The following is a 27,008-nucleotide window of genomic DNA, read 5'->3' as shown; positions in this document are numbered from 1 at the left end:
GGGGTCATTTGATTGCTATCGCCATAGGCTCAGCTCTCCAGAACATATTGACGCATTGGCGCTCTTCCCGCATCCCCACCTTTACAGGGTGGCTTCATCGCTTATGGCACGTCTTGGGGATGGAGAAATTAACACTTACCCTTGCTGGTAAAGGATCAGGCTTTAGAGAATTATGGCAACCCTTTCTGTCCTTTCTCACTGCAGAATTTCGCGAACTGACATGTCCCAGGTACTTACAGCTTTTACACTTAGCTGACCCACCATCAACAGACACAAAAATGTGCCTATTCTTACAGCGATACTGACTGATCCCCAGATGCTTGTTTCCATGGTGGACGGGGAATGGGGCGGGAGGAGAAGGGAGGGTAGTATAAGTTTCCTTTCTCGTTATGTATCTTCTTTTAACCAGCTTTGATTATTTCACTATTAGGATTCTATTGATATGGTGTGTTGTCACTTCTGTTTCACCGCTGTTTTCGAGCAGATGGTCCTTTTTTGTTGTTGAAGAAAATTCAATAAAAGATTTAAACCATAAAAAGGTGTGACCTGTCTAAGGGCATATTCACGAGACAGGCCTATACATTGCCAAAAAATATTGTGGACTGCAACCATGCATGTCGAGAAGTACACCACTGGTGCTAACTGCCTTCCCCAGGCAATGAATAGTACCTAGGGATAACATATTTGGGCCCCTCTTGTCCATCATGAATTGCATGATCCAAAGAGAACCCAAGGTCTTCCAGGACAGCACGCAAGACCTCGCTGGCCATGTTCAACAATGCATGTATATAACAACCCAGTAAGCCAACAACATTAACTGACTACAATGTCAGACTGACAGAGGAAAACATGCACTTGTCACAAGTTTCATCCCTCTTGGATTTCCTAGCCAGAGGAGCTGTTGGGAATGCATTAGGATTTATTTTACTGGTTGAGGCCTGAACCACAAGTTTCTCTGAAGTAGGATGGTTCGTGATAAGATCAGGATCATGCAGTTGCCAGTCTGTGATGTCTAGCCACCTGCCTTTTATCAGTGGGCAGGACACAGGGCTTTGTCCAAGTGGTCATAAAGGTATAATTCAGGCCTCATTAAAAGATAGCAAGTGTTTAGAAGTAGCTGGCAGGATGGGGCTGAGTCCTAGTTTTCTCTGTTTGTGCTTGTACATTTTATTTTGACTTACTGGAAGCATTCGAGCATGACAATGATGCTTGCAGGAGAGGCCTAATGAGTAGGATAAAGGCCCTACCCACGGCTTGGGTCAGGAGTTGTCTTCAGCGATGTAAAGATTTGCCTCCCGGATGCCTTTGGTTGCATGAGAGCACATTTATTGCATGACTTTGATCTGTGGCCCGAGCCCAGACACAAGAAACTTGCCTTGTACGGGTCTGTGGCAGACATCTGTTTTCTTAAGACACACCAAGGTTGGAAACCTGTAGTTTTGGTTGGGGACATTGTTCCTTAGCACACTGGAATTCATGTCTAGAAGTCGTCAGGAGTAGTGCTTCGAATCAGCATTATAAGGCAATGAACGTCAGTGTACCGATTTGGTGCTGTAGATTTATTTATGGTGAAGAATCCACTGTTAGAAGTAAAACATGAGCAATGGGACCCCCTCAAAAATATAAATTATGGCCCTGGAACCGAGGGGAACAAGAATACACAAAGCAAGAAGGGTGTTCCTACAGTGGCCGTATCATTCAATAATGTGTGTACATCTCTGAGTAATCAAAAAGGCAGTGACAGAAGGAGGTAAAGTGCAAACAAAGTTCATTCAAAAAAAATTTATTTGTTCTTTTTTTTATAGATATAAATTCATATAAATACTATATAAAATCTTTTTTTATATAATGGGTAATACATATATTAATTGAAAAAGTTTGCGCGTAGACCCGCCACAAGGGCCAACAATTACACCTTGGTGCCCTTGGATCACATTAGCGTAGTCATCTTGCTATTTGGAATCCAGTTCCTTCTCCATCTTTGTATGTGGTGTGAATGTAGAATGATTGTTAGCACGTGAGCGAGCTGCTGTGTATGATTGTTTTTCAGGGGACCTGCTAATTTGCTGCTGTTTTTATGACTGTCTTGTGCTCTTTATGAACTTTTTCAATTAATATATGTATTACCCATTATATAAAAAAAGATTTTTTGATCAACAATAGTATTTATATGAATTTATATCTATAAAAAAAAGAACAAATAAATTTTTTTTGAATGAACTTTGTTTGCACTTTACCTCCTTCTGTCACTGCCTTTTTGATTACTCAGAGATGTACACACATTATTGAATGATACGGCCACTGTAGGAACACCCTTCTTGCTTTGTGTATCCACTGTTAGAAGTATCCATAAGAAAAAAAAAGTTTAAGTCATTATAGTCCTTTGGTAGCAAAGGTTATAGATTTTGCCCCAGGGAACCATGGTACAGCAGTAACACTGGAACATGAAGATGAGTGGTGCCTGGCTGTTAAACTAATAGAATATTTTGGTCGGATGTACCATGTTACAACGCATACCATTACAACTACCTACTATTACAACGCGACCATTACAACGCATACCATTACAACGCATAGCGCTTTGAGGTGCTGGATAGTGGTAAGTATAATTTACTATTCTAACTCCAGTCCCCGTGGACACTAGGGAAGGTGTTGGATAGTAAATTATACTTATTCCCTATCCTAGAGCGCCCCCCAGCGCAATGCGTTGTAATGGTATGCGCTGTAAAAGTTGCGTTGTAATAGTAGGTAGTTGTAAAAGTTGCGTTGTAACAGGTGTATACCATTTTGGTCATGACTGCATAGAAGCAGGGCTACCCGCAGGTGTTTTTTTTTTTTTAAATACTCGTGGAATACTTCTGTCTACCAATTATCTTTTCTTTGTACAAAATTGGTGGAAGCCTTAAAGTTCTGGGACCCACAGATACATAAGAATCAAAGAGAGACAGCACCTCATCAGTGATAAAATGAAATAACTCTTCCTGTCAACGGCTCTTTCTCTGACATTGTTCAAGGTCATGAAAGAGTAACCCATGATCATTGTAGCCTAGTGGAGATTCCTATGAAGACCACATCACTGAGCAGCAAGTATGACATATTTTGTCCATGGCTGCAACAGAGGAACCTGAAGCTGCAGAGCAGCTGCACATAATAAGACAAAAGCAATGTCTGAAAGGAAGTGTCTTTCTTGTTCCATTTTCTAGAGGGTTGATGTGAAGTCTGCTGTATGCTGAGTCCGCCTTGTCTCTGAAAAGATGTGTGCCATCAAATAGCATGCCCATTAGGGATTGTTGGACATCAGTGGAGAATCCTATGGAATGCATCCAAACATAGTGCCAGAGCACCACACTGACCCCAACTGCCTAACCCAAACAGTCTGCTGTATCCAGGCTCCAGCAAGTCACATATTATGCTATGTCCTGCCCATCATTGATGACCTGTTGGAAATTCATTCTGAGATCCTCAAGGATTGCTGGCTAGATCCCCGCCACCATCTCCCATAAAGCATGTATATAGAGAAGACAGGGCTGGCCAAGGAAAACATGCTCTTCACAAAAGTCTCCATGTACTTCGACTGTCTGATGGGATGTCCAGAAATGCATTTGGGTTGACCCTGCTGACCAAGGATTGGACCACTAGACTCTCTGATGTTGGATGTTGTAGGAGAAAAGCAGTGTCTCCAGGAGCAGGTCTATGTTTTCTAACTCTCTGCTTGTTCACTGGTGGGCAAGATCCTAGTTTTGCCCAGGTGCCCAGCAGTGTATCAGTAAGGGCCTCATTGAAGGGCAAAAAAGGTTCCTGTGAGGTCTGCCCTGGCTGCAGAACCTCTGTGAGGAAACTGGTTTTGACCTGCTTTGTAGGTCGTTGCAGGTTGAGAACCACAGCTGTTCTTCTTATGACCATGGCAAAAGGGGCAGACTTTGGCTGTGCCAGGTGTGGTGGAATGAAGGCCAGTGTTCAGTGGGGGGCAAGGTTAATTTCATCATGGAAGCCCAAATACAGTTTCTCATCATCATAAACGTTTCAAGTATTGCCATCACTGGGGTTAGGCAGGTTATAATGAAGTGTGAGCGTTTCCAAATCCGAAAATGCAAGACGGCGCAATGGGTGTTACTTTGTTGTAAGCCATGTCAGATTCACTTCTGAATATAAAATGACTCTGGAGTTGGTAGCAACAGTGCTGAGGTCATGCTTGAGGCTCCAGTATCAGTAGTGGAGCTGTTGGGGGCCTAGGAGTAGGCATTGACCCCTGCGTCAGGGCAGACATTGAAACAGGGTTGAGAGGTATAATCAACATCAGGGAGGAATCCACTAACTGATACTTATGGACCCATCCTGAGGGATCAACCAATAAGATAAGCAGCATGGCCTCACTGAAGGTCTGTATATGCTGTGACATCGCCAATGGAACCTCGAATTTGAGATGGATCAGGATTAAAGCCAGCTCCAGAGTCGGAGACTAAGACAGCGACTGAAATTACTTGGGTGTTGTGGGACTCCTCGTTGGGGAAGTGGCGAGATGAAGGGGAGCCGCTGTTCATCTTCTTATGCTTCTTTGACTTACCAGATCACCTAAAACGAAAAGAGCGCACTTGCATAATCGTCCTTGGGGAAAAAGAACATATCTGTATACTCGACCTTGAGCGGGATCAGTACTTATATGCCTTTTTAATGATTTTCTGTGATGTAGAGCTTTGGCCTTGCTGTCCCAGATAGCCTTTGGATTCATCCAAGCACATCTGTCTCATGACGCCTAGTCATGTGAGAAGCTAAAACACCAGAGCAGACCTTGCAAGGATCTGTAGTTGACTTTTCTTTAGGGCAATCCTTACAAGATTTAAACCCTGTCATATTGGGTTGGGGACATGTCTCTTGCACACTGATAACATTTTTGGAAAGTAAGGCCTAACAGAATTCGAGAAAGGGAACTCAATATCCATGTCAGAAGGCAAAGAAAGAAAGGGACTTATGTCAGGATGTAGAGGTGACAGTCGTGTAGGGGCCACAACATCACATTCAGGGTAGGATGGATCTAGAGCATAGCTGCAAAATGCCACCTACCAAGGTGGGAACCAATTGCTGAACAAAATGCTCAAGAATTCGACTGAAGATTAATCTGCAGTTAAAAGTATCCATCAGAAATGTAATTATTAAACCATTAAAATAAAAAAATAAATATAAAAAACTAAAACACATGGAAAAATAAACGTTAAAAAAGAAAACAGTTAAAAAAAGAGTAAATATAAAAACTTTAAACTATAGAATTTTAAAAAACATGCGCTTAAAGGTTTTTATAAGAAAATATTGAAAAAATTAAAATAGAAACCCCAAAAATATTTTTAAAATGTATTCCAAACATATTGTTTTTAAGGAAACTGCCCTTCCCATTGCCCAGTAACCCCCACACCCCAAACTTAAATTTTAAGTCATTAACACAAACTTTAATAAACAATTAAATAAAGTATATCAAATAGTTTCAATAATCAGCAAATTGAATAATTACCACCAATATACAATTAATAAAAAATCTACTTTACCAATCTCTTAATAAACACCACTAAACTCCAGAATACAATCTTAAAATATAATACGAAAATACAAAATAAATAAACAAATACATTAAAACATATCAAATAATCAACACATACGTTAACATTAACATATAATTAACAATGCTTTCTCGTCAACCAACACCCTAATATACTCAAAACCCCAAAACAAAAATGAAATTTATAATTTAAATAATTAGTAAACATTTCATAAATTAATATATATTTCAAAAACACTACCCAACCATTCCCACAATAAACTCAATAAAATGAAAAAATCCTAATAAAATAATATATTGCTTTTTAAAATATGACCCATTTTACAATAACATGTATGATAAAGGCATAAAACAATATAATAAAACACCATAATAGAAAACTGTTTAAACAATACACCTGCTTCTTAAATTTTGCTACACAATATTTTTGTAGTCACTATATTTTGATTGTGATATTATGGTCAGATGGTGTTTTTAAGACAATATTCCGGTAGAACACCCAGCCTTTGCATGTAGATTTTCTCAGGTGCCTGGTAATGCCGTAGACAATGCAAAGCAGAAGCCAGGCAATTGTTTTTTCTGCCAAGTGATAAACCTCTTGTTTTAGGCAGTCACTAGGAAACTGTTGGAATTGGGGGTCTCTGGTTGGCACAAGTAAGCACTTGTGACAAGCAGGGACCCTGTCCTCTAGTCAGGGCAAGGAACGTACTCTTTAGAATAACCCCTGCTCATCCACTAGGTTGCGTGGCGCGAGCAGACAAGGCTAAAGTTCAGGGCGTTATGAGTTAATCATTTATGATCACACACAGTAATTAATTGACCCACCACAAACGGACACCAGTCTAGGATTGGTATAAAAATAAGGAATCTTTATATATCTATTAAGCAGGCTTAAATACAAGACCAAATAATATTTCAATGAGGCCACAATACTTTTGATGCAGGCTGAATGATTATGCAAAAGAATGCGTGTCTTTTAGGTCCGTGAGCGCCGCGTTGGCAATGCGGATCATTGTGGCACCGTTCCTTTTAAAGACACAGGGTTAAATTAACGTTGCGGACTCTCTGGTCCGGTGCGCACGAGTCGGCGTGCGACTCTCACAGTACCTTATGCTCTTGTGTGGGCGTCCGGCTGGGAAAGTGGCGGCCCCTCCTTTGGATGTGCTCCAGGCTTGTGTTGCGGCACCTGAGTGGGCGCGGCATTGAGCGGGGTTCACAGGAGAGGGCGGCAGACGGTCCGACTTATGTTGCGGTCACGGTCGGGGCAGCGTACGAGCCGTACCCTCACCAGCGGGTCGTTACTTGTTTCAGAACCAGCGCCGTACAATACGGCCCGTACTTCTCATACGTACGGGCCTGATTTCTGGAGTGCGGCGCTGTTTTGGGATCTCACCAGTGCGGTTCTCGGCGTGGGCATGCTGTGAGCGTACGGTCCGGTTGAGGGGTGCAAGGCGGCTTCGATCCTTCGGCCCAGGCGGCGGGAGGCAGCGAAAAGTGCGGCTCACAGGAAGGGGAGGTGAAGCGCCGTGCGGGCGGCCCAGAGCAACGTTGCGGGCTGCAGCTCGAAGTGATGAGCGGCAATACACGGGGCAGGGCGGCCAGGCACGGGCTTGAGAACGGGCAGGATTTACAGGTCGCACTGAGGTCGCGGTACTAGCGGCAGGACATGTTCTGGCAAGGTCCATCTAGCGATGAGGGCAGGAGGAGTCCAATGTTCCTGGGACTCCGTTCAGGGGGCCAGCTCGCTTCCAGGCCCTTGGAGATCGTTTCAAAAAGCACAAGTAGAGTAAAGTCACTTCAGTCTTTTCCCTCTCCTTCTTGCAGCAAGGCACTCACCACAGGCCAGTCTCCCAGGCCAGAGACAGTAATCCTCCATGCAGCTTTCCCAGGTCCTTCTCGTCGGGCAGAGGTTCTTCTTGGCGTAAACAGGATCTGATTTCTTAGGAGCAGGGCTCCTACATTTATACAGCAAATCTTTTGTTCTTTCAGGCCAGGGCGGCCTTTGCCTAATCCAGTCCAGTTCCTGAGCACTTTGTTTTGGAGACTCTGGCTTTTCTTTCAGTGTGCAGAACAGAGACATCAGACGCTCCCCAGGGGGTGGAGCCAGAATTGAGGTGGCAGAGCACAGCCCTATTCAGAGTCAAGGGGCACTCCTCCCACCCATCCTGGTGTAATCTCTCTATTCACCACCTGGCAGCCCAGACTGTCTCCTGGAATTCCCCAGACCTGTCACTGACACAAACCAGACAGCAGATACACATAAGAGCAGAGGCTGGCTGAAATGGTTAGGCAAGCAAACACCAGCTTTCTAAAAGTGGTGTTTGCAAACACAGGATATTAAAATAAACTTTGCTAAACAATGTATTTTATTATGCTGAGTTCAGGCATACCAAACTTGACTTTCTACCATGTTCCCCGAGCCTGTTGGCATTAAGAGAGTGTAATAATTCCAGCAGCCCATTCTGGCCTATGAGAACAGGTAGCTTTCCAATAGTGAAAAACGAAAATGGCTGTAATTCACTATTAGGACATGCCACACACATCAGGGCTTGCCCTACCTTATGCTTACAATGCATCCTGCCTTTGGGCCTACCATAGGGGTGATTCACATGAAGTAAAGGGGTTTTTTAGGGGCTGGCAAGTGTGTGCACTTGCCCAGCTAGCCTGACAGTACAGACTGCACGCAGGTTCATCAATGGCAGACCCTAGACACATTTTACAAGGCCGCTTATGTGGGTGGCACAACCAATGCTGCAGGCCTACTAGCGGTACAAAAGGGGGTGGTGATGGACAGAGTATCTGAATCAATCAAACACTCACACCCAGTCAAAAGATCTGGGTTTAATCCATCACCGTTCTTTAGCCCACTCTGCCACCCCAGTTCAGACATGGCTATATACAAATCAGTCTGACCCTGTGCCTCATGGGAACAGTCCAGCCCGAACTGCCAAGCCATGTCTTCCCTGGACCGGAAACAAGCTTCCGAGGACCGGTTTCTGGTATTCCAGCCGTCTTCAGCCCAGCTTGCTTGAATCCAGTGGCAAAGTGAGCAAGGGACTCACGTCCGAGCATACCCTGCCACACTTATGAGTCGGCTGGAATGCCAGAAACCGGTCCTCGGAAGCTTGTTTCCGGTCCAGGGAAGACATGGCTTGGCAGTTCGGGCTGGACTGTTCCCATGAGGCACAGGGTCAGACTGATTTGCATATAGCCATGTCTGAACTGGGGTGGCAGAGTGGGCTAAAGAACGGTGATGGATTAAACCCAGATCTTTTGACTGGGTGTGAGTGTTTGATTGATTCATATGCTCCGTCCATCACCACCCCCTTTTGAACCGCAGGCCTACTAGCAGCATTTTGATTTACAAGCCCTGGCACTCCTGGTGCACTTTACTGGGGTCTGACAGTAAACCAAATAAGCCAATCATGGAAACCAATCACATATACACTTTTCATAGGGAGCACTTGCATTGTGGCACTGATTGGCAGTGGCACAGTGCCCTGAGCAGCTAACACCAGCAAAACGCATGAGGTACATCAGCAAAAAAGTGGAAGGGAGACTCATGCCAAGGCACCAGGTCTAACAGAAACAAATTATCATGCCTACATGCAGTCTTACAATACTGCTGCCATACTGAAAATGAAATCAAGCACAGGTAGTAAGCACAGAAAGTAAGCACAGGTAGTGAACACATTTGTCTGATAATGCTACATTTGAACTATGACTGATGCACCCCTGAAATTTTCCTGAGGCGATTATCTCTGCAACTGAAATGACTGAAGCAACTCTTTTACATTTGCAGTGGCTGAGTGCAGACCTTAACAACAGCTCAGCAATTGTCCTACTAAAGTTACCCGTTGGCCAGCAACACTTACAAGAAATATATGAGAAAAGATGTAGCAAAAGCATAACATTTATTTCCAAGGATAGGCAAACCAACTTGTCCATGATGACATAAAATAAAAAGAGGAAGGGTGTATGTAGACTGGCTTCCTCCTTTTTATGAGGTCAGGACAAAAAGGGGATAGGAGGAAGCTATATCGACGTTGTTTTATGTTTTGCATGGATACGTAACAATTTCTATGGATGAAAGCAATTACTCGTAAGGCAGATATTAGGACAGAGGTAATAGATTCTGGTTAATTCGACAAGAACTCCAAAATTCTTTGGACTTCCATACCATCATCAGATGCGGCCTATCACTGTGGTCAGAACAGTAGCCCTCATGCTTATTATTTTTCCTTTGGCGTATTTTAATGAAGAGAAGGTTGCAAGTTTGAAGTTACTAATAGAGATAAAACCATAAAGTGGCAGAAGAGCAGAACATATGTGAATCTATGAAAGATTCACACTGCATAATACCAAGAAAAGAGCCTGTTCTGTAAGTGAAGGGTGGGATTTCCATGTTGAAGCTATCTTTAGTTTCACGCATAATGAACTAAAATCGTGCCCACTAGAAAGGGTGAGGGACAACACATAGTGCCACAGTCATCATATTAAAGGAGAAGGTGATTAGTCATGGACTGCCAGGAAAGGATGATGGATGAACAGCAGCAGGCACAGGAACTGCAGCTTCAGAAACTAGGGCTTGCTCGCGTCAGGGTGTCCTCTGCTGACTCTAGCCATTTGTTTATCTGTTCATACAGTCTGCCAAGAACGCCTGATGCAATAATCACATATTTAAAATTCTCTTTACTCGTTTGTGACTCGTATATTTATCCCACTCAACTCACTCTGCTCCGTTTTTGTTAAAAGTGCACCTTCTTTTTTTGTCTTATTGGCTAAAGTACATTCGTAACTCCAATATCTCACACACAGTTCAGATTGTATTGCTCTCCCCTTCAGGATTGAATAGGTCACTACTGTGATTTTCACTGAGCAGCCCAATATTACTAGACTGCTAATATCTTATCGCCGACCTACATACACCGGCTGGAATGGGTTCAGTGCCTGACTTTAAGGGGGCTTTAATATATCCTGTGGATCACTTTTATACCCATACAGCTTTTTCCATACAGTTTGTATACTTTACCTTAGAATCCAGGTATGACTGGCAGGCTAAAATCTCATTGGTCTTCTGCTCAATGAGACCCAAGTATTGCATTATGTTGTTGTCTCGGATGGTGGAGGTCGACCCCAGCATATCACTAAGCACAGAGCGGTCACAGTTCATCTTGTTAAACAAGATGTCAATTCCTAGAAGAAGAATAAAACACATCTTTAAGTCAATATGAGGGCTTTCAGTGGTGGTTCATTTTGATAATAATATGCAGAAACAATGGTAGCTCCAGCCTGCAGAAGCCATTGTTATCCACGTACTGTCGCAGGCACAAGCCAATGCATTATTCCAATCTCAGTGTTACCCAGAGACATGAGACTCATTTAAAGCACCTATATTTGCACCATCAGCTCAACTCCAGGATCCTACGGGATATAAACATAGAAGACTGCACAACCTAAAGCAAAGTACTCCTGCAACAATCATTGCACTAAAATGTAGTCCAACCCAGGCACAGACACCTGAACCGCCCCAAGAGACAACAACACCAACCAAGCTCCAGAAGCCTGTCAAATCTTAGAAAGCTCTAGCATTCCTAATATGGGCCTCTCAAACCGTACATCCATTACATTAACACATACACCACCAATGCGCATAAAGCTTTACCGACCTACGCAGAGCAAGTTTCACAAGTTTAGGTGAAGAAAAATGTACAAACCTACTGCACTCTAGCGATCCCAACAGCCAAACCTATATTTCCCTAGCTACAGAGTCCAGCATCATCTCCGGCACAAAAACCTGCACTATTTCCAGCAAAGATGAGTGATCAAACAAAGGTACATAAATCCACACATAAGTGAGGACATAACTGCACCGACCCAGGCCTTTAATCCAAGCTTGCAACATTGGCTAAGAAACCCACATTGACCCATGTACACATTCATCAGCAAGGCACAGAAACATGCACCCATCCCACACAAAGAAAGCCATACCATCATAACACAATAATATCCCCTAATACAGCACAAATCTCCACCAGCTCATAGAGAGGAACCTACACCAACACAGACGGTAAAATGACTGCATACACCCAAGCGATTCCCGCAGTTTACATCATACTATGCACAGAATCTATTGCCATCACAACACCGACCAAGACAAAGAAAGTTCAGCTGCATCAACACATCTTCTACTAAACAATGCACAAAAACAGCAGCGACAAAGATACAAAAAGCTCAGCTATACAGTAACAATGTACAAAAACAGCAGCAACATAGATACAAAAAGCTCAGCTGCACAAAACAGCAACAATATACAAAAACAGCAGCGACATAGGCACAGAAAGTTCAGCTGTTTTAAACAATGTACAAAAACAGCAGTGACATAGATACAAAAAGCTCAGCTGCACAGAAACAATGTACAAAAAAAGGAGCGACATAGATACAAAAAGCTATGCTGCACAGGAACAATGTACAAATACAGCAGCGCTGTAGGTACAGAAAGATCAGCTGCATAGAAACAATGTACAAACACATCAGCAACATAGGTACAGTAAGCTCAGCTGTGCTGAAATAATACACAACAAGCATTTGCAAGAGTTAAAGCTATTGGCATTACAAATTACTATTTTTCTTATCTATGTGTTTTGGTTTGGAGTTTAGTGGGTGTATGAACAGAAACACTGCTGCAGCACTGCCTAGAGGACTTAGAATGGGAATTACCAATGGGACCAGAGAAGCAGCAGCAGCACTACCTAGAGGACTAAGAATGAGGAATTACCACTGTGAACAGAGACACAGCTGCAGCAACGACTAGAGGACATAATTTGAGGAATTACCTCTGGGACAAGAGAAACAGCTGCTGCACTGTCTAATGGACTTAAAATGAGGAATTAGAGATGGACCACAATAGCAGCTAGCAGCACTGTTTAGAGGATATAGAATAAAGAATTGCCGACAGGACCAGAGAAGCAGCTAGCAGAAGTGTTTAGAGGATATAGAATGAGGAATACCGACAGGACCAGAGAAACAGCTGCTGCACTGTCTAGTACACTAAGAATGAGGAACTACCACTGGGACCAGAGAATCAGCTGCAGCACAGCAGAAAAGACTTAGGGCCATATGTAGGTAATCTCTATTTACCTATTATTAAATATCGAATTTTACCGATTCGGTATTTAAGAATGGGTAAAATAGTATGTAGGTAATTATTCGGTACATTTTACAGAATCGGTTAAATTCAGTATTACCGATTCGGTATTAACAGAATCGGTAATTCCCATTCACTCCTATGGGCCTGGAGGCCCATAGGAATGAATGGGAAGCCATTCACCATTACCGATAATAGGGGGAACACATTCAAGGGTGGCACCCTGTTGCACCCCTGAATCTTGCATGTGTGCACATGTGGCACACATACATGCCCGGCCTAAGGGCATGTATGTCTGCCGCATGGCACTTTTAAAAAAGCACAAAATTGCTTTTTTAAATGTTTTCGACATTGACCACCAACTTGTAGTTGGTGGTAAATAACGAATCCTTGAATGAGAAATGCACTCACTTGAGTGCTCCCTACATTAAGGATTCGGTAATCTACATGTGGCCCTTAGAATATGGAATTACTGGTTAGACCAGAGAAGCAGGTAGCAGCACTGTGTAGAGGACTTAGAATGAGGATTTACTGATGGGGCCAGAGAAGCAGCTGCAGCACTGCCTAGAGGACTACAATTTTTGAATTACCACTGGGAACACAGACACAGCTGCAGCACTGCCAAGAGGAGTAAGAATGAGGAATTATCAGTGGCAATAGAGACACAGGTGCAGTGCTGAATAGAGGATTAAGAATGAGGAATTACCAAAGAAGCAGCATAATAAAAAAGTAAGGAAACTATGATGCTGTGCACTATGGGGGCGGGGCAAGTAAGCGTAACCGTCCTGGGACAGTCATTTTTTTACAGAAAGTAGGGGAACTGTTATCCTTAAATTTAAAAAGTGTGGGCACCTTGGAAGTAACCATGCGCTATATGCAAGCCTTTTAGGTGCTAGTATCAGACAGTAACCAATCCAGCAAAGAGCATGATTACCAACCTCGTTCACTGAACGCACCATCCTCGAACACAACACCTAGCAACCCACCCGATGTCATCTGGCTAGTTGGTTGGGAGGGTGGAGCTTGCAGAACCTCTTCGGACACTACACCATAGAAAACATGCACAAGTCCACAAACTGCGCCATTTAAGAGCACCAAGAGGCAATGCCACAGTCAAAGATGTGCTAAACCAAAAACAGCATTACATAAGCTCAAATTGCAGTAACCAAGCATGCCCGGCCGTTTTCAGTGAACAAACTTAAGTGCTCGAGGTGGTACCTTGGGTCATCACACCCTGCTCACCGCCAAACCCGACACGTTGAAAACTAGTAAATATGTTACAATATCAGTTAACTTAATTGGTCTTGTAACATATTGACTAGCTACAGACTGCAACAAAAACAGAAACAAAAATTAACATTCAATCATTGGCTTCCTCCCCCCCGACCATTCATAAGGATAACTATGTGACATGTTTCACATGTTAATTCTAATGAATGGTTGGCTTAGAGGAAGCCAGTGATTGCATGTTAATTTTCGTTTCTGTTGTGGCTGCAGTCTGAAAACAAAAGCACATCTTCGGGCAGCACTGTCTGTGGTCTTCCTTGGAAGTGATGAATTCTGCATCTTCTCCCAGGCGGCGAAAGAGCCCTTCCAGACGAGCTATGTGTAAGTTGGGTAAATTGGAAGGAAATGCTGGCGAATTAATTGGTAACAGCAAATGGCCTGAAATGTGAATGTTTTTTCCACTCCTATTTAGAAGTGCACCTAAATGGCGCAGAAAAAAGAACAGTGATTGGTTGTGATGAATGCGTTTAGCAGGGCAGTGGGAAGCTGGGATGGCATGAGGTGTAATAGGCAAGTGTTACGAGCGAGCCTGCCTGCCTTTGGGCATTAGTGTGCCTACAGACAGGAAACAGTGAAAACATGAGCGCGGCCATCGGGCAACAAGAGGCCAGCAGCAGCAGATTGGACACGGGATGGCATGAGGCCGAATTGGCAAGCGTTATGAGCGAGCCTGCCTGCCTTCGTGCATTAGTGTGCTTGCAGGGTATGCTCAGACGTGAGTCCCTTGCTCACTTTGCCACTGGATTCAAGATAGGCTGGCTGATGAGGATTATGAATCCGAAACCGGTCCCAGGATGCTTGTTTCCGGTCCAGGGAAGATATGGCTTGGCAGTTCGGGCTGGACTGTTCCCATGAGACACAGGGTCCGACTGATTTGCATATGGCCATGATGATGGATTAAACCCAGATCAGTTGACTGGGGATGAGTGTTTGATTTGCTCAAACGCTATGTCCATCACCCCTTTTGTATCGCTTTGTTCGCCCTAAGTTGGAGTGGTATGCTCAGAAGTGAGTCCCTTGCTCACTTTGCCACTGGATTCAAGATAGCCTGGCTGATGAGGATTATGAATCCGAAAGCGATCCCAGGATGCTTGTTTCCGATCCAGGGAAGACATGGCTTGGCAGTTCGGGCTGGACTGTTCCCATGAGACACAGGGTCAGACTGATTTGCATATGGCCATGTCTGAACTGGGGTGGCAGAGCGAGCTAAAGAATGGTGATGGATTAAATCCAGATCAGTTGACTGGGGATGAGTGTTTGATTTGCTCAAACGCTCCGTCCATCATCCCCTTTTGTATCTCTTTGTTAGCACTAAGTTGGCAGGTTATGCTCAGATGTGAGTCCCTTGCTCACTTTGCCACTGGATTCAAGCAAGCCCGGCTGAAGACGGCTGGAATGCCAGAAACCGGTCCTGGGAAGCTTAATTCCGGTCCAGGGAAGACATGGCTTGGCAGTTCGGGCTGGACTGTTCCCATGAGGCACAGGGTCAGACTGATTTGCATATGGCCATGTCTGAACTGAGGTGGCGGAGTGAGCTAAAGAATGGTGATGGATTAAACCCAGATCAGTTGACTGGGGGTGAGTGTTTGTACTGTCAACGCTCCATCCATCACCCCCTTTGGTTTTGCTATGTAATTTGGGGCATAGCTTTAAACCTGTTAACAGACATATTGGGGCATATTATGATGGCGGACGGACCTGAGTCCATCCGCCACCATAAAGCAGGAGGGAACCTCCGCATGGGCTGCGGAGTTTACTCCTGTGCAATTAGGATGTGACCGCCACCCTGGCGGTCACATCCTCTATTTTTAACATTGCGGTGGGTGCGGCTTCAAGCTGCACCCGCAGCAATGTTAAAAATGCACGCATTGTATTTGTATGTAGAAAGTGGCAGGCACCGCGCAGTGCCTGCCGCTTTCTGCATACAAATGCAGGGGGGTACCATTGGTACCCCCCATGTGCACCCCACACCCCCTCCTTCACCTAGGGGGCCCGCAACGTGAAGGACTGGGTTTTAGAACCCAGCAGCGCCAGGGAGAATGCCTGATACCTTCGAGTTCCCCTGTCTTGGCAAACAGAGACACGGGATACTTCTTGATGACGTCAAATACCAAAGTTTATTGGCTGCAACCAGGAACAGAGATCTACGAAGCACACACAGGTGGTTCGCTAGAGACTTTACAAATTCAATGAGCGGAGCATGGTCTTTTATGCCAAAAATCAAGCCTCAGGCAACATTTCGAATTAGCATTGGGTGCATACAAACTGACCAATGACAGTGTAACATTTTGAAAGTAGCGTATGACGACAATCTCAGACAATCCCATCTTCCGTTGTCCAGCCCACCAGAAATGACCAAGCAATTTCCAAGTTTCCTGTTCGATCAGCCCGGACAAACCCATCATAAAGCCTTCAACCCAAATCAATGATTATGTCATAAAGGAAAGGCAGAAACAGATTGGAAGTGAGATAGAAAGGTAGGAGCAGTGTACCATAAACTCGGGCACGTCCTGCACTTTAATCTTTATCAGACCAGCTGCTGAACAAGGAACTGGCTCAGCGAGGCCGGCCTCGGGCAAGGAGTCAGTTCGGCCAGGTCACTCAGAAGTCAGCTAAGGCATATGTGTCTCAAGGACACACCTTTTTAACGGTCCCGTGGTGACGTCAGCAGCTATCACGCTCAGCGTTCGTGATTTCACGTTTCATGTAAAAGAGAGCCCTGAAGGACAAGCCAGTGAGCAAAAAATCGCCAAGAAGATACGTAAAGCTCTGTATTTTTGTCGACGGCTCCGAGACGCTAGCAGTTTTTTTAACGCAGCGATCTTCTGAACATGTAACTTGCTATAAAGAACCCGTAAAAGTAAATATAAAGTGGGATCGTGCAACGATATTTTAAACACACGGTATTCATCAAAGGAATAATTTCTATACTTAACTATGAACTTCAAGGGAAAGTGAGAAGCCTTGAGAGAACTATATCCAGTAATTTCATTCGCTGAAAAGCCGACGCAACAAACAAACCAGAATAATCTATATTCGGCTTTATCTTTTGTGATGTAGAGGTGTCTTTTTAGGTAAATCTTGTGGCTCCTGAAGAAGGCGTTTCCTTGAACGCCGAAACGCGCGTCGAATATTAATTGCCACTTTTTCTTTGAAATTTTAAATGACTGTACACTATATTGTTGGTTAAGAAATTTTCTTTTTTATGTGATGATTTTAACATGAGATGGTAATGTGTTTAAGTGTCATATGGATTTAATTCTTTGTATAATTCTATTGATTTTAACTTGTTATACCAATTAAAAGTGATATATAATTTTTTTAATATATTTGTTTGAATTTCTTCCTTTGTTGCAACTACCCTCTTGTTGTTCTTCTTATTTTATGCACATGTTTGGTTTTGTCCCTGAAGTACAAATTATCATATTTTATCAGGGGGTCCTTGTTACTTACATTATATCAAGGACTCGTTCGGCCACAGTTATCGGGCCTATGTTAGGGCAACCATACAAAATGGCTGCCGTACACAAAATAGAACCCGGAGGTTCAAACTAAATCCTCGAATACAGAGTGTTCTCCTATATCGATTCATACGAAAACACTCAGACACGCTACACTCGCCATTTGCGGTCTGCTGACACCAACATCGTCCATTTCCGGCGACCTTTGGCGAACGGGTTCGGAACCGCCGAACCTCATTCGCAAACCACGGAACTACAGACCCTCCTTTTGCCCTTACATAGGCAACAGACCCAAACCTATGTTAATCTGAATCCGGATCTATATTCATCAGATCATCGATATGTTGCTGTAGCATCATCCTATTACTTAGTTCGCCTTTTGGTACAGGTTTCCTTACACACAATGTAGCAGAGGGGCCACAAATAGCAGGAGCACACTGTACACAGAGACAGAACAGAAAAAGGATAGCTAAGACCATCACAATGACCATCAGAATCTTCCAACCCCAAGTGGATATCAATCCCCATAACCATCCCATTAATGACCAATCTCCTTTGTCCAAATGGACAGAATCAGAGATTTTATGTAGCTTGGAAATGGCCTGGAAGACTGATGGAGCGTTGTCTGGAATGAAAAAGCAGCAGCTCGATTGAATCAGCTTACAAACTCCACCTCGATCTGCTAGTATGAGATCAAGGGCAACTCTATTTTGGAGTGTCATAAGTCTATCCGACTGGAGCTCAGCAGTCAAGTTACCAAGGGCACCGGCAGTTTCGACAATGGTGGACTCGACCACTCTCGTCAACTGGCGAATATTCCTACTGTTAGCCATAGGTCCCTAGAACGGCAGAAAACCCTTAAAGAAATCTCCCAATTCGTGCCCTGCAGTGTCTTCTTGACTAAAGACACCTCTAGCAACTCACGTCTTATGGTAATCTGCCGCAGCTGTGAAAGTGGGAGGTAACAGAAAAGAAACAAAACATGTGCCCGAAAAATCAGGGGGCAACCATGTATACGCTTTGTCGTAACAGACAAAGTAGGTACCCTTAGCAGCTAAGAACGCTGGGGAAGACTGAGACACAAATACATAAGTCTCAGCGCAAACACTCTTCCCTAACTGAGCTCTCGGATTCTTGCCATTACCCTGCAGATAATAGTGGCCCTGATGGGGCACTATCCAAATCGGTGGAGAACTCTTCGCTCGCTGGTTAACACTCAGACTAACTCCATATCCAGTAACGTTCAAACCAATGTAGGCTAGTGTCTCGTCTCTCGAAATAGTCTCATACGAACTAATCCCTCTAATCATGTCGACAATGCCCTTAACTAGAGCACTATTCTTCGGGTTGTCTTTCAGTGAACGTTGAGGGTAGACACTATGGGCATAGATAAACATCGTTCTATAAGCCCAAATTGAACCATTTATAATAAAAGGCAAAACTAAATACGTAATACCCTTATCGGTCGTATGGGGCATTAGACCACAAATCCAACAGTTTGTCATGTTCATCCCTAGCTGGTGCTGGTGCAAAAGTTTGATGAAGGAATTGTTAGCAAACTCCAATCGTCTAACTACCTCATGCTCAGGCAAAGGATGAAAAGAATGAGAAGAAATAGTGGGTGTAGGTGTAGGCTGCACAGTGGGATTAAACGTCATTTTAAAAGAAAATGTTACATAACCAACTATAAATATCATCAAGCTCAATAGTAAAAATAAACATGGTATCAAAAAACTTTTCTTCGATATGATTTTACATATCCGTTTTCTAAAAATCAATGTCTGTACAGGTCTCTCCAACTCAAAGAAATCCATCCTAAACTAAATATGCTGCCCGTGGTGGTAGGTTGATTCTGCTAAGGAATGCCTCTGTCAACCCAGTAAGGCTCCCTTAGGCCAATCAGAACCCTCGACCTAGTGTCTCAGGCTTGCACTCCAAAGACTTGTAGCAACCGCGACCCTAGCAGCAAGAACCAGATGGCGGTTCAAGAAAAACAAAAATGAGTAGATCCTTGGTGGAGAGTTATCCTGCAAACAGAAAAATCATAAAACTTTATTAGTCTTTATTTATTTGTCCATAACTCTCGGTCTCAAATTATAGCAGCATTTTTCAGATAATTCTTGGTCCGTGAATAACAGTTGAGGCTCTGTAGTGTTCAACCGATCTGCAAGGGGCACTGATTCTTGCAAAATCCCGTCACTCTCTTTCTCTGAGTTTGTTCCAATCAGTCGAGCATCGCTGAATGCTAAGAACCGTGGGACAACTTCTGTTTCAGAGTCTGCAAGTCCCGCCTGGACCCACTTATCGTAGGGTAAGGGCAAAGGTGCCCGCTTAGTATGCACTCCGTGGATCCAGTTTTGCTTGCCTCGCACTCGGACAGCAGATCTCGTTGACAAGAGTACTATTATAGCACTCGACTAAACCAGCTGATTGGGTGTGATTTGCAGCATGAAATGTATGCCTAATTCCTAGACCCTCACACACTCTCTTCATAACTTGACCCACAAATTCACTCCCATTATCACTCCACATAATTCTCGGCATTCCAAATCTCGGGGAAAACTCTTTTATCAAAACTTTCGCTGTGGACAAGGCAGTATTGTCCTTAAGGGGGTAAGCTTCTACCCATCTAGAAAAAGAGCAAACAACCACCAAAACATATTTTAAGTTGTTGCATCTCTCCATGTGGATAAAATCTAGCTGCAAAGCCTCGAACGGATACGTAGGAGGGGAAAAATGACCAGCTGCTGTTGGAGTTCCCTTACCAGGATTATGCATCAAACACACCATACAGTTCTTGATCAAATTCTCTGCACATTTGGGAATCCCCACATTCTGCCAAACAGGCGCCAACAACTTGCAAATCCCTTTCACACTAATATGTGCCATTCCATGAGCCATTGTAACAACTGGAAGCACATACGCGTTAGGCAACAACCATCTCTGATGCTTTGACAAATCAGTCCAACAACCATTTGAATCCAATCTACCCTTGCTTTCTCTCCATTCATTCAACTCTTTCTCTGTAGCTTCAGCTTGAACGGATTTCACACTCTCGGTCGTATCTTCACACATACTCTTCTCTGGAACCCATCTCGCTGGACCCGCAACATACATTCGACTCATCACGTTTCTTGCAGTTTCTTTCGCAACTTCATCCGCAAACGCATTACCACGACCAACATCATCCGTAACCTTTTTATGGGCACTGCATTTCACAATCGCTACTTGCAATGGTAACGTAAGAGATTCAAGAAGTTCATTCACCAATTGTCCATGTTGGATCTTCATCCCATGCGATGTTAAAAATCCACGTTCACGCCACAAACGTCCAAAACTATGAGCCACACCAAACGCATACTGACTGTCCGTGTACACATTCACTCGTTTTCCTTTCGCCAACACACACGCTCTCGTCAGTGCAATCAATTCTGCTGCTTGTGCTGAATTATGTGGGATACGTGCATCTTCAACAATCGTAAGCAAAGTCGTCACAGCATATGCTGCAGTCGTATCACCATTCGGCAACTTAAAGCACAAACCATCAACCCACAAAGTATCATCACAGTCAGGAAGGGGAGTATCTTGGACGTCTACTCTCCCTTTTGTCTCTTCTTCAGTTCTTAGAAAACAATCATGCTGTTCTTCGCTATCATCATCTGTCTCAAGCGAAATCGGCAACAATGTGGCTGGATTTAGAGTATTACACCTCTTTATGTGCACATGACTCGCTAACAATGTCAGCTCATACCCTGACAACCGAGCACTAGTTAAGTGCTGTGTCTTGGTACGATTCAACAAGGTATCCACTGCATGTGGAACCATAACAACTAGCATATTGTCCATAACCAAACCAGCAGACTGTCGAATTGAAACAGCCGCTGCCGCCGTAGCTCTCAAGCAACTCGGCAACACTCTAGCTACAGGATCTAAAGTCGACGAAAAGTACGCACATGGGCGTTGCTTATCGCCAAACTGCTGAGTCAAAACTGACAATGCACATCCCTCTCTCTTGTGGACATACAATGTGAAAGGCTTACTGTAGTCGGGAGTACCCAACACAGGAGCCGAACACAACGCATTGCGTAATTCAGAAAAGCTTGTTTGACATTCGTCAGTCCAAGGAATAGGATTTGGAGTATCCTTAACAGTAAGAGCTATCAAAGGCTTCGCTAGCAAAGAAAAATTAGGAATCCACTGTCTACAGTACGACGTAATACCCAAAAACGCACGTACCTCTCTGTGTCGTAGGAACACTAATTCTCTCAATAGCTTGAATTCTTTCTGGGGTCAGTTTCCTTCCCTCCTTCGATAAGAGGTGACCTAAGTAGGTTACTTCTTGTCGACAAAATTGCAACTTTGAGAGAGAAACTTTGTGATGACAATCAGACAAGTGACGTAATAATGACAAAGTGGCATCCTTACATATTTCTTCAGTATCAGCGGCAACTAGCAAATCATCGACATACTGAATAAGGGCTGCACCTTCAGGTAAAACCAACAGATCAAGTTGTGTCTTTAAAGCTTGACTATAGATCGATGGACTCTCACAATAGCTTTGAGGAGCGCGCTTAAAGAGGAAACTGCGTCCTCCTAAAGAGAATTCAAAGATGTCCCTACTCTCCGTGGCAATCGGGATGCTGAAGAAAGCATTCTTCAAATCAATCACCGAAAACCAGGTGGCAGAAGCCGGAATCAGAGTCAATAATGCAGTAATGTCGGGCACAACAGGAAATTGTGGAACAACAATCTTGTTCACTTCACGAAGATCGATCCCAAATCTATATACAGGAGGCTGTGAAGGATCCGTTCTCTTTAAAACAGGCAAAACAGGAGTATTGCACATATTACCTTGCGTTTCCTCAATGACACCCTTGTCAATTAGATCATAAATAATCGCTAAAAGTGCACGGTCACCATCACTTGAGATACGATATTGTGGAATGCGCGGTAACTTAGCATTCGCCTTCAGTGTCACAACATATGGGAGAATGTCTAATAGGCCCACATCATTTGGACCCGTAGCCCACAATGAATCCGGTAACAGAGACAATTCAGATGGAAGACTATCTTTCGACACGTACATCGGAGAGATCACACTCTCACCCAAAGTAAGATGTACTCCTGACGGAGAACAGTACAATGTCGCATACAATCTCTTCAACAAGTCCAATCCCAACAAATTCTCATTACAACCTGTCGTCAAAAGAAGGGGTGCTTCAAACTTACGAGGACCAACAGAAAGAGACAATGGAGCAGAAATCGGATTCGTAACGGGGGCGCCAGAAAAACCTACAGAAACATTATTAAAGCCAGACAAAGGTGCGCCAGGGAGTTTAGAATGCATAATAGAACTCTTTGTAGCACCAGTATCTAGCAGAAAAGGCTCTGACACACCTGATGCAATCACTTCAACATAAGGTCCACTCTGATCTACTGGAACTGAAACAACTCCCTCTCTTTGTCCATGGCTATCCTAACAATCATTACCATTCTCTTCGTCACCTTCAACATAATAATCATCTACATAGTACTATGCTGTCCTACCAGACGAATTCTGCTGTTGATCAAAACTATTCATCGAGTTCTGCGGCGGCAAAGTACGTACATTCTGTCCGCGACCTCTACCTCTCGGCGCTCGTTGAGCTCCTCTATCTCTCACACCAGAAGCACCATTCGTTCGTTGTAACAAGACCGGACAACTATTCTTATAGTGACCCTCTTCTTTACAATACGCACACTGATTAGGCCCATACGGAAAACGCTGTTGAGAAGACTCGTTCCTTGGCGAGTTTCTCGAATACTGCTGAGGTTGCTGATAATCACGCTGACTATTAGCACGCGGCGGATAAGCTTATTGTAGAAGTACTTTAGTCTTCAATTCCTTAGTCTTCTTATCCGCTTTCTCTAACTCATCCTTACGTCTATTCTCATAGTACTGAGCCGTAGCTAAAATCTGCGCCGACGTGGAAACAGGCCAAGCACTCTCAGAATCCTTCAACTTAGTGCACAACTCGGGAAGAAGATTATGTACAAACTTGTCAACGAATAATCTCTGGCCACCCTCGGTAGCCATATTCTGACCACTATGATCGATAAAAGTTTCTTCGAAACGCGTGAAAAAATCAGACACAGTCTCATCTTTCTTCTGCTTATATGAAGACAACTTGTCCCAATTAACACGCACTTCGGGCATCAAAGTCTTCATAAAATTAATTATCCTACCAGGAAGTTCTCTGATAAGATCTTCAGGCTTAGCACCTCCAACTTGTCTGTCATTCGCAGTAACACGATTAACCCACGAATCACCCAATTCATTATCATGATCCGTATGTTGAATGACATTCCAGATGGGCTGTGGAACAACATTCCCAAACAACATATCTATATCCGCCAAATTCATGACGCACAAACTCACAGTTTGCGCGAGCTCTTTATAATATCCCGCAGGATTCTTCCGTGGATCAGGTAAAGTCTGCTTAGGTGCTAGAACTTCAGCATGCTTCCAAGGAACATGTACCCACACTCGCTGAAAGTGCGCAACAACAGGTGGAACAGCATTTGCATCAGCAGGTCTCCAAACCGGAGGAACCTCTCGCATCGGATACTGACGCGCTTGTCTCCTAACTGACGAATCAGGCTCGAGCAGCCGCTCAGAAGGAGCATTATTTTGAAACGTCAATAACGTCGACACCGCTCTCTCGATGTCGAGGAGACTCACAATCGTCCCTTTCGCAAACTAGGAACGCACTCGACACAATTCTTCAGGAGCTCTACCCACTTCGTCCATCCATTGTTCATGGAGGAACACACACATCATTTCGAAAACATACCGTTGCTTTGGTGCTTTTCATTGCTGAAAAACATCCATGATACCCTCAAGATCGTACTGGGATGTATACGTAACCCACCTACGTGCCATATGATCCAAAACCACACGTTCATCCACATCAGGCAATTGACTACGCGATTGTCTACGCTCACTCACAGGAGACATACCTAATTGTCCCAACCAAGGAGTCAGAAAACCAGAAAAGGCAGCAGTCATTCGCTGTCTAGGAGAAGGAGCAGTTGGGAGAACAAGGGAAGACGGAACAATAGTGGAAGAATCCAAAGTCGGAGCTGAAGAAGCGTTAGGGACAGACATAGAAGTAGCGGTCAAAGGAGAAGGCAAAGTTGGCGGCCCCTGAGGAGGCTGCGCCAAAGGAACAGTAGCCATCGGAAGAGCTGGCTGCGGAAGAATTACAGGAGGCATAATAACCGGAAGTTGTACAGCCACCACTGGAGGCGGTGGTGCCGTAGCATTCTGTGCATAGGGTGGTGGTGAACTTAACAGATGTGACATTAAAGGATCTTTCGCAAGATCTTTCTCGTCTTTCTGTTCTTTAGGCGGCAAGACTGGGTAGCATCTATCTACCGCTAACTTCCTCACTCTAAGCATCTGTTCACTTTCTTGTTCTTCCTCATTATCTCTGTACGCAATAGCAGCTTGTACCATTGACATTCCTCGTTCTCTCTTATTCTTCTTCGCTAATTTCATTTCTTTCTGTTTGGCTTCTTTGCGCGTGAAGCGGAAAGAGGCAAACATCGCAGGCCGGGCTTTCTTCTTGAACAACTTCACTTCAAGATTATCTAGAATTTCAGTTTCAAAACTACCGTAACGGGGCCACTGTAGGACACCATCATTCTTCGTATATTTTACCTCGATCTCATTATAACTAATGGGGCCCACACCATGCTTCAAATATAAGTCATATGTAGGAGTTCCGATCGGAGGAACCGGACACAAATCCTCTAACCGGGAATCCTTAGATAAACCACAACCAAACAATTTTCTAAGGCTGCTAAAACCAGGCATCTTGCACACTAGTCTAGCTTCAAACAACAAGGGAAATCTCAAAACGATAGTCTCGTGAATACACGAATCCCTTGGCTTTGGGGCCTGCAGGTACCAAATTAAAGCGATCCACTAAAGGATACCAAAACAAACTAAGGACTAGGAGACGCTCCGCTTATACTTAACTGAAATGTCGATGGCGTCAATCGTCTCGCTCTACAAACGTCTAAGGCTCCAAAACAGGGCAACAGTCAGGGCAGCAGTCCTTCGTAGCCGTTGGAAAGCGGGAAACCTCGCAGCAAAGACTTTCGGACCACGACGACATACAGGGGTCGATGAAGTGGCTGGCCTTCCTCCAGAATTTTCACACAAAGCTTCTCACAAACCTCTGGCTTGGACAGGTACCGCTGAAGTCGCCCCACATTGGGCGCCACCTGAAGGACCGGGTTTTAGAACCCAGCGGCGTCAGGGAGAACGCCTGATACCTTCGAGTTCCCCTGTCTTGGCAAACAGAGACAGGGGATACTTCTTGATGACGTCAAAGACCAAAGTTTATTGGCTGCAACCAGGAACAGAGATCTACGAAGCACACACGGGTGGTTCGCTAGAGACTGCACAAATTCAATGAGCGGAGCATGGTCTTTTATGCCAAAAATCAAGCCTCAGGCAACATTTCGAATTAGCATTGGGTGCATACAAACTGACCAATTAGAGTGTAACATTTTGAAAGTAGCGTATGACGACAATCTCAGACAATCCCATCTTCCGTTGTCCAGCCCACCAGAAATGACCAAGCAAATTCCAAGTTTCCTGTTCGATCAGCCCGGACAAACCCATCATAAAGCCTTCAACCCAAATCAATGAATATGTCATAAAGGAAAGGCAGAAACAGATTGGAAGTGAGATAGAAAGGGGGGAGCAGTGTACCATAAACTCGGGCACGTCCTGCTCTTTGATCTTTATCAGACCAGCTGCTGAACAAGGAACTGGCTCAGCGAGGTCGGCCTCGGGCAAGGAGTCAGTTCGGCCAGGTCACTCAGAAGTCAGCTAAGGCATACGTGTCTCAAGGACTCGTTCGGCCACAGTTATCGGGCCTATGTTAGGGCAACCATACAAAATGGCTGCCGTACACAAAATGGAACCCGGAGGTTCAAATTTAAATCCTCGAATACAGAGTGTTCTCCTATATCGATTCATACGAAAACACTCAGACACGCTACACTCGCCATTTGCGGTCTGCTGACACCAAAATTGCCCATTTCCTGCGACCTTTGGCGAACGGGTTCAGAACCGCCGAACCTCATTCGCAAACCACGGAACTACAAACGGGCCCCCGCAGTGAAGTTACACATGCTTTTCCACGGCGGAAAAGCCACCGCGGAAAAGCATGTTTCAGAGCCCATCCTAATCTGGATGACGGTGTCTGAGAGACACCGTCACCATATTAGTGCTTTTCCGCCAAAGCTGCGGACGGAAACCAGGACCCACCAGCCATCCTAATGTGGCGGTGGGTCTTTGGTGGGTCCGCAGAGGATTTTCCGCATCCTCCGGGCCGGCGGTGGCTTCCGCCGGCCCGGAGGATGCGGAAAATCCTCCATCCTAATGAGGCCCATTGTCTTTGCCAGTCCTTGTTTTCCAAGGGCGACACCACATTGAAAAAAAATGCTGACTAGAATTTTTATTAAACTTTAATGGTGGAGAAATGAAGCAAAAGTGGCTTCAGCTTTT

General features: G+C 44.3%; 1 protein-coding gene across 2 annotated transcripts in view; it reads right to left on the bottom strand.

Annotated features, from left to right (window-relative positions):
- LOC147701741 (outer dynein arm-docking complex subunit 1-like) overlaps window positions 1–27,008 on the bottom strand; it is a 235,418-nt gene that overhangs the window by 72,586 nt on the left and 135,824 nt on the right. For both annotated transcript variants that reach the window (XM_086930361.1, XM_086930362.1), the window contains exon 12: window positions 10,581–10,744. In XM_086930361.1, coding sequence (XP_086786487.1) covers window positions 10,581–10,744 — 164 coding nt within the window. The remainder of the gene's footprint in view (window positions 1–10,580; window positions 10,745–27,008) is intronic.

The sequence above is a fragment of the Lissotriton vulgaris genome, chromosome 7, assembly GCF_964263255.1.
Source record: "Lissotriton vulgaris chromosome 7, aLisVul1.2, whole genome shotgun sequence".
Classification (NCBI taxonomy): domain Eukaryota; kingdom Metazoa; phylum Chordata; class Amphibia; order Caudata; family Salamandridae; genus Lissotriton; species Lissotriton vulgaris.
Note: the sequence above shows the minus strand (reverse complement) of the source record. Positions and strands in the feature narration are given on the sequence as shown.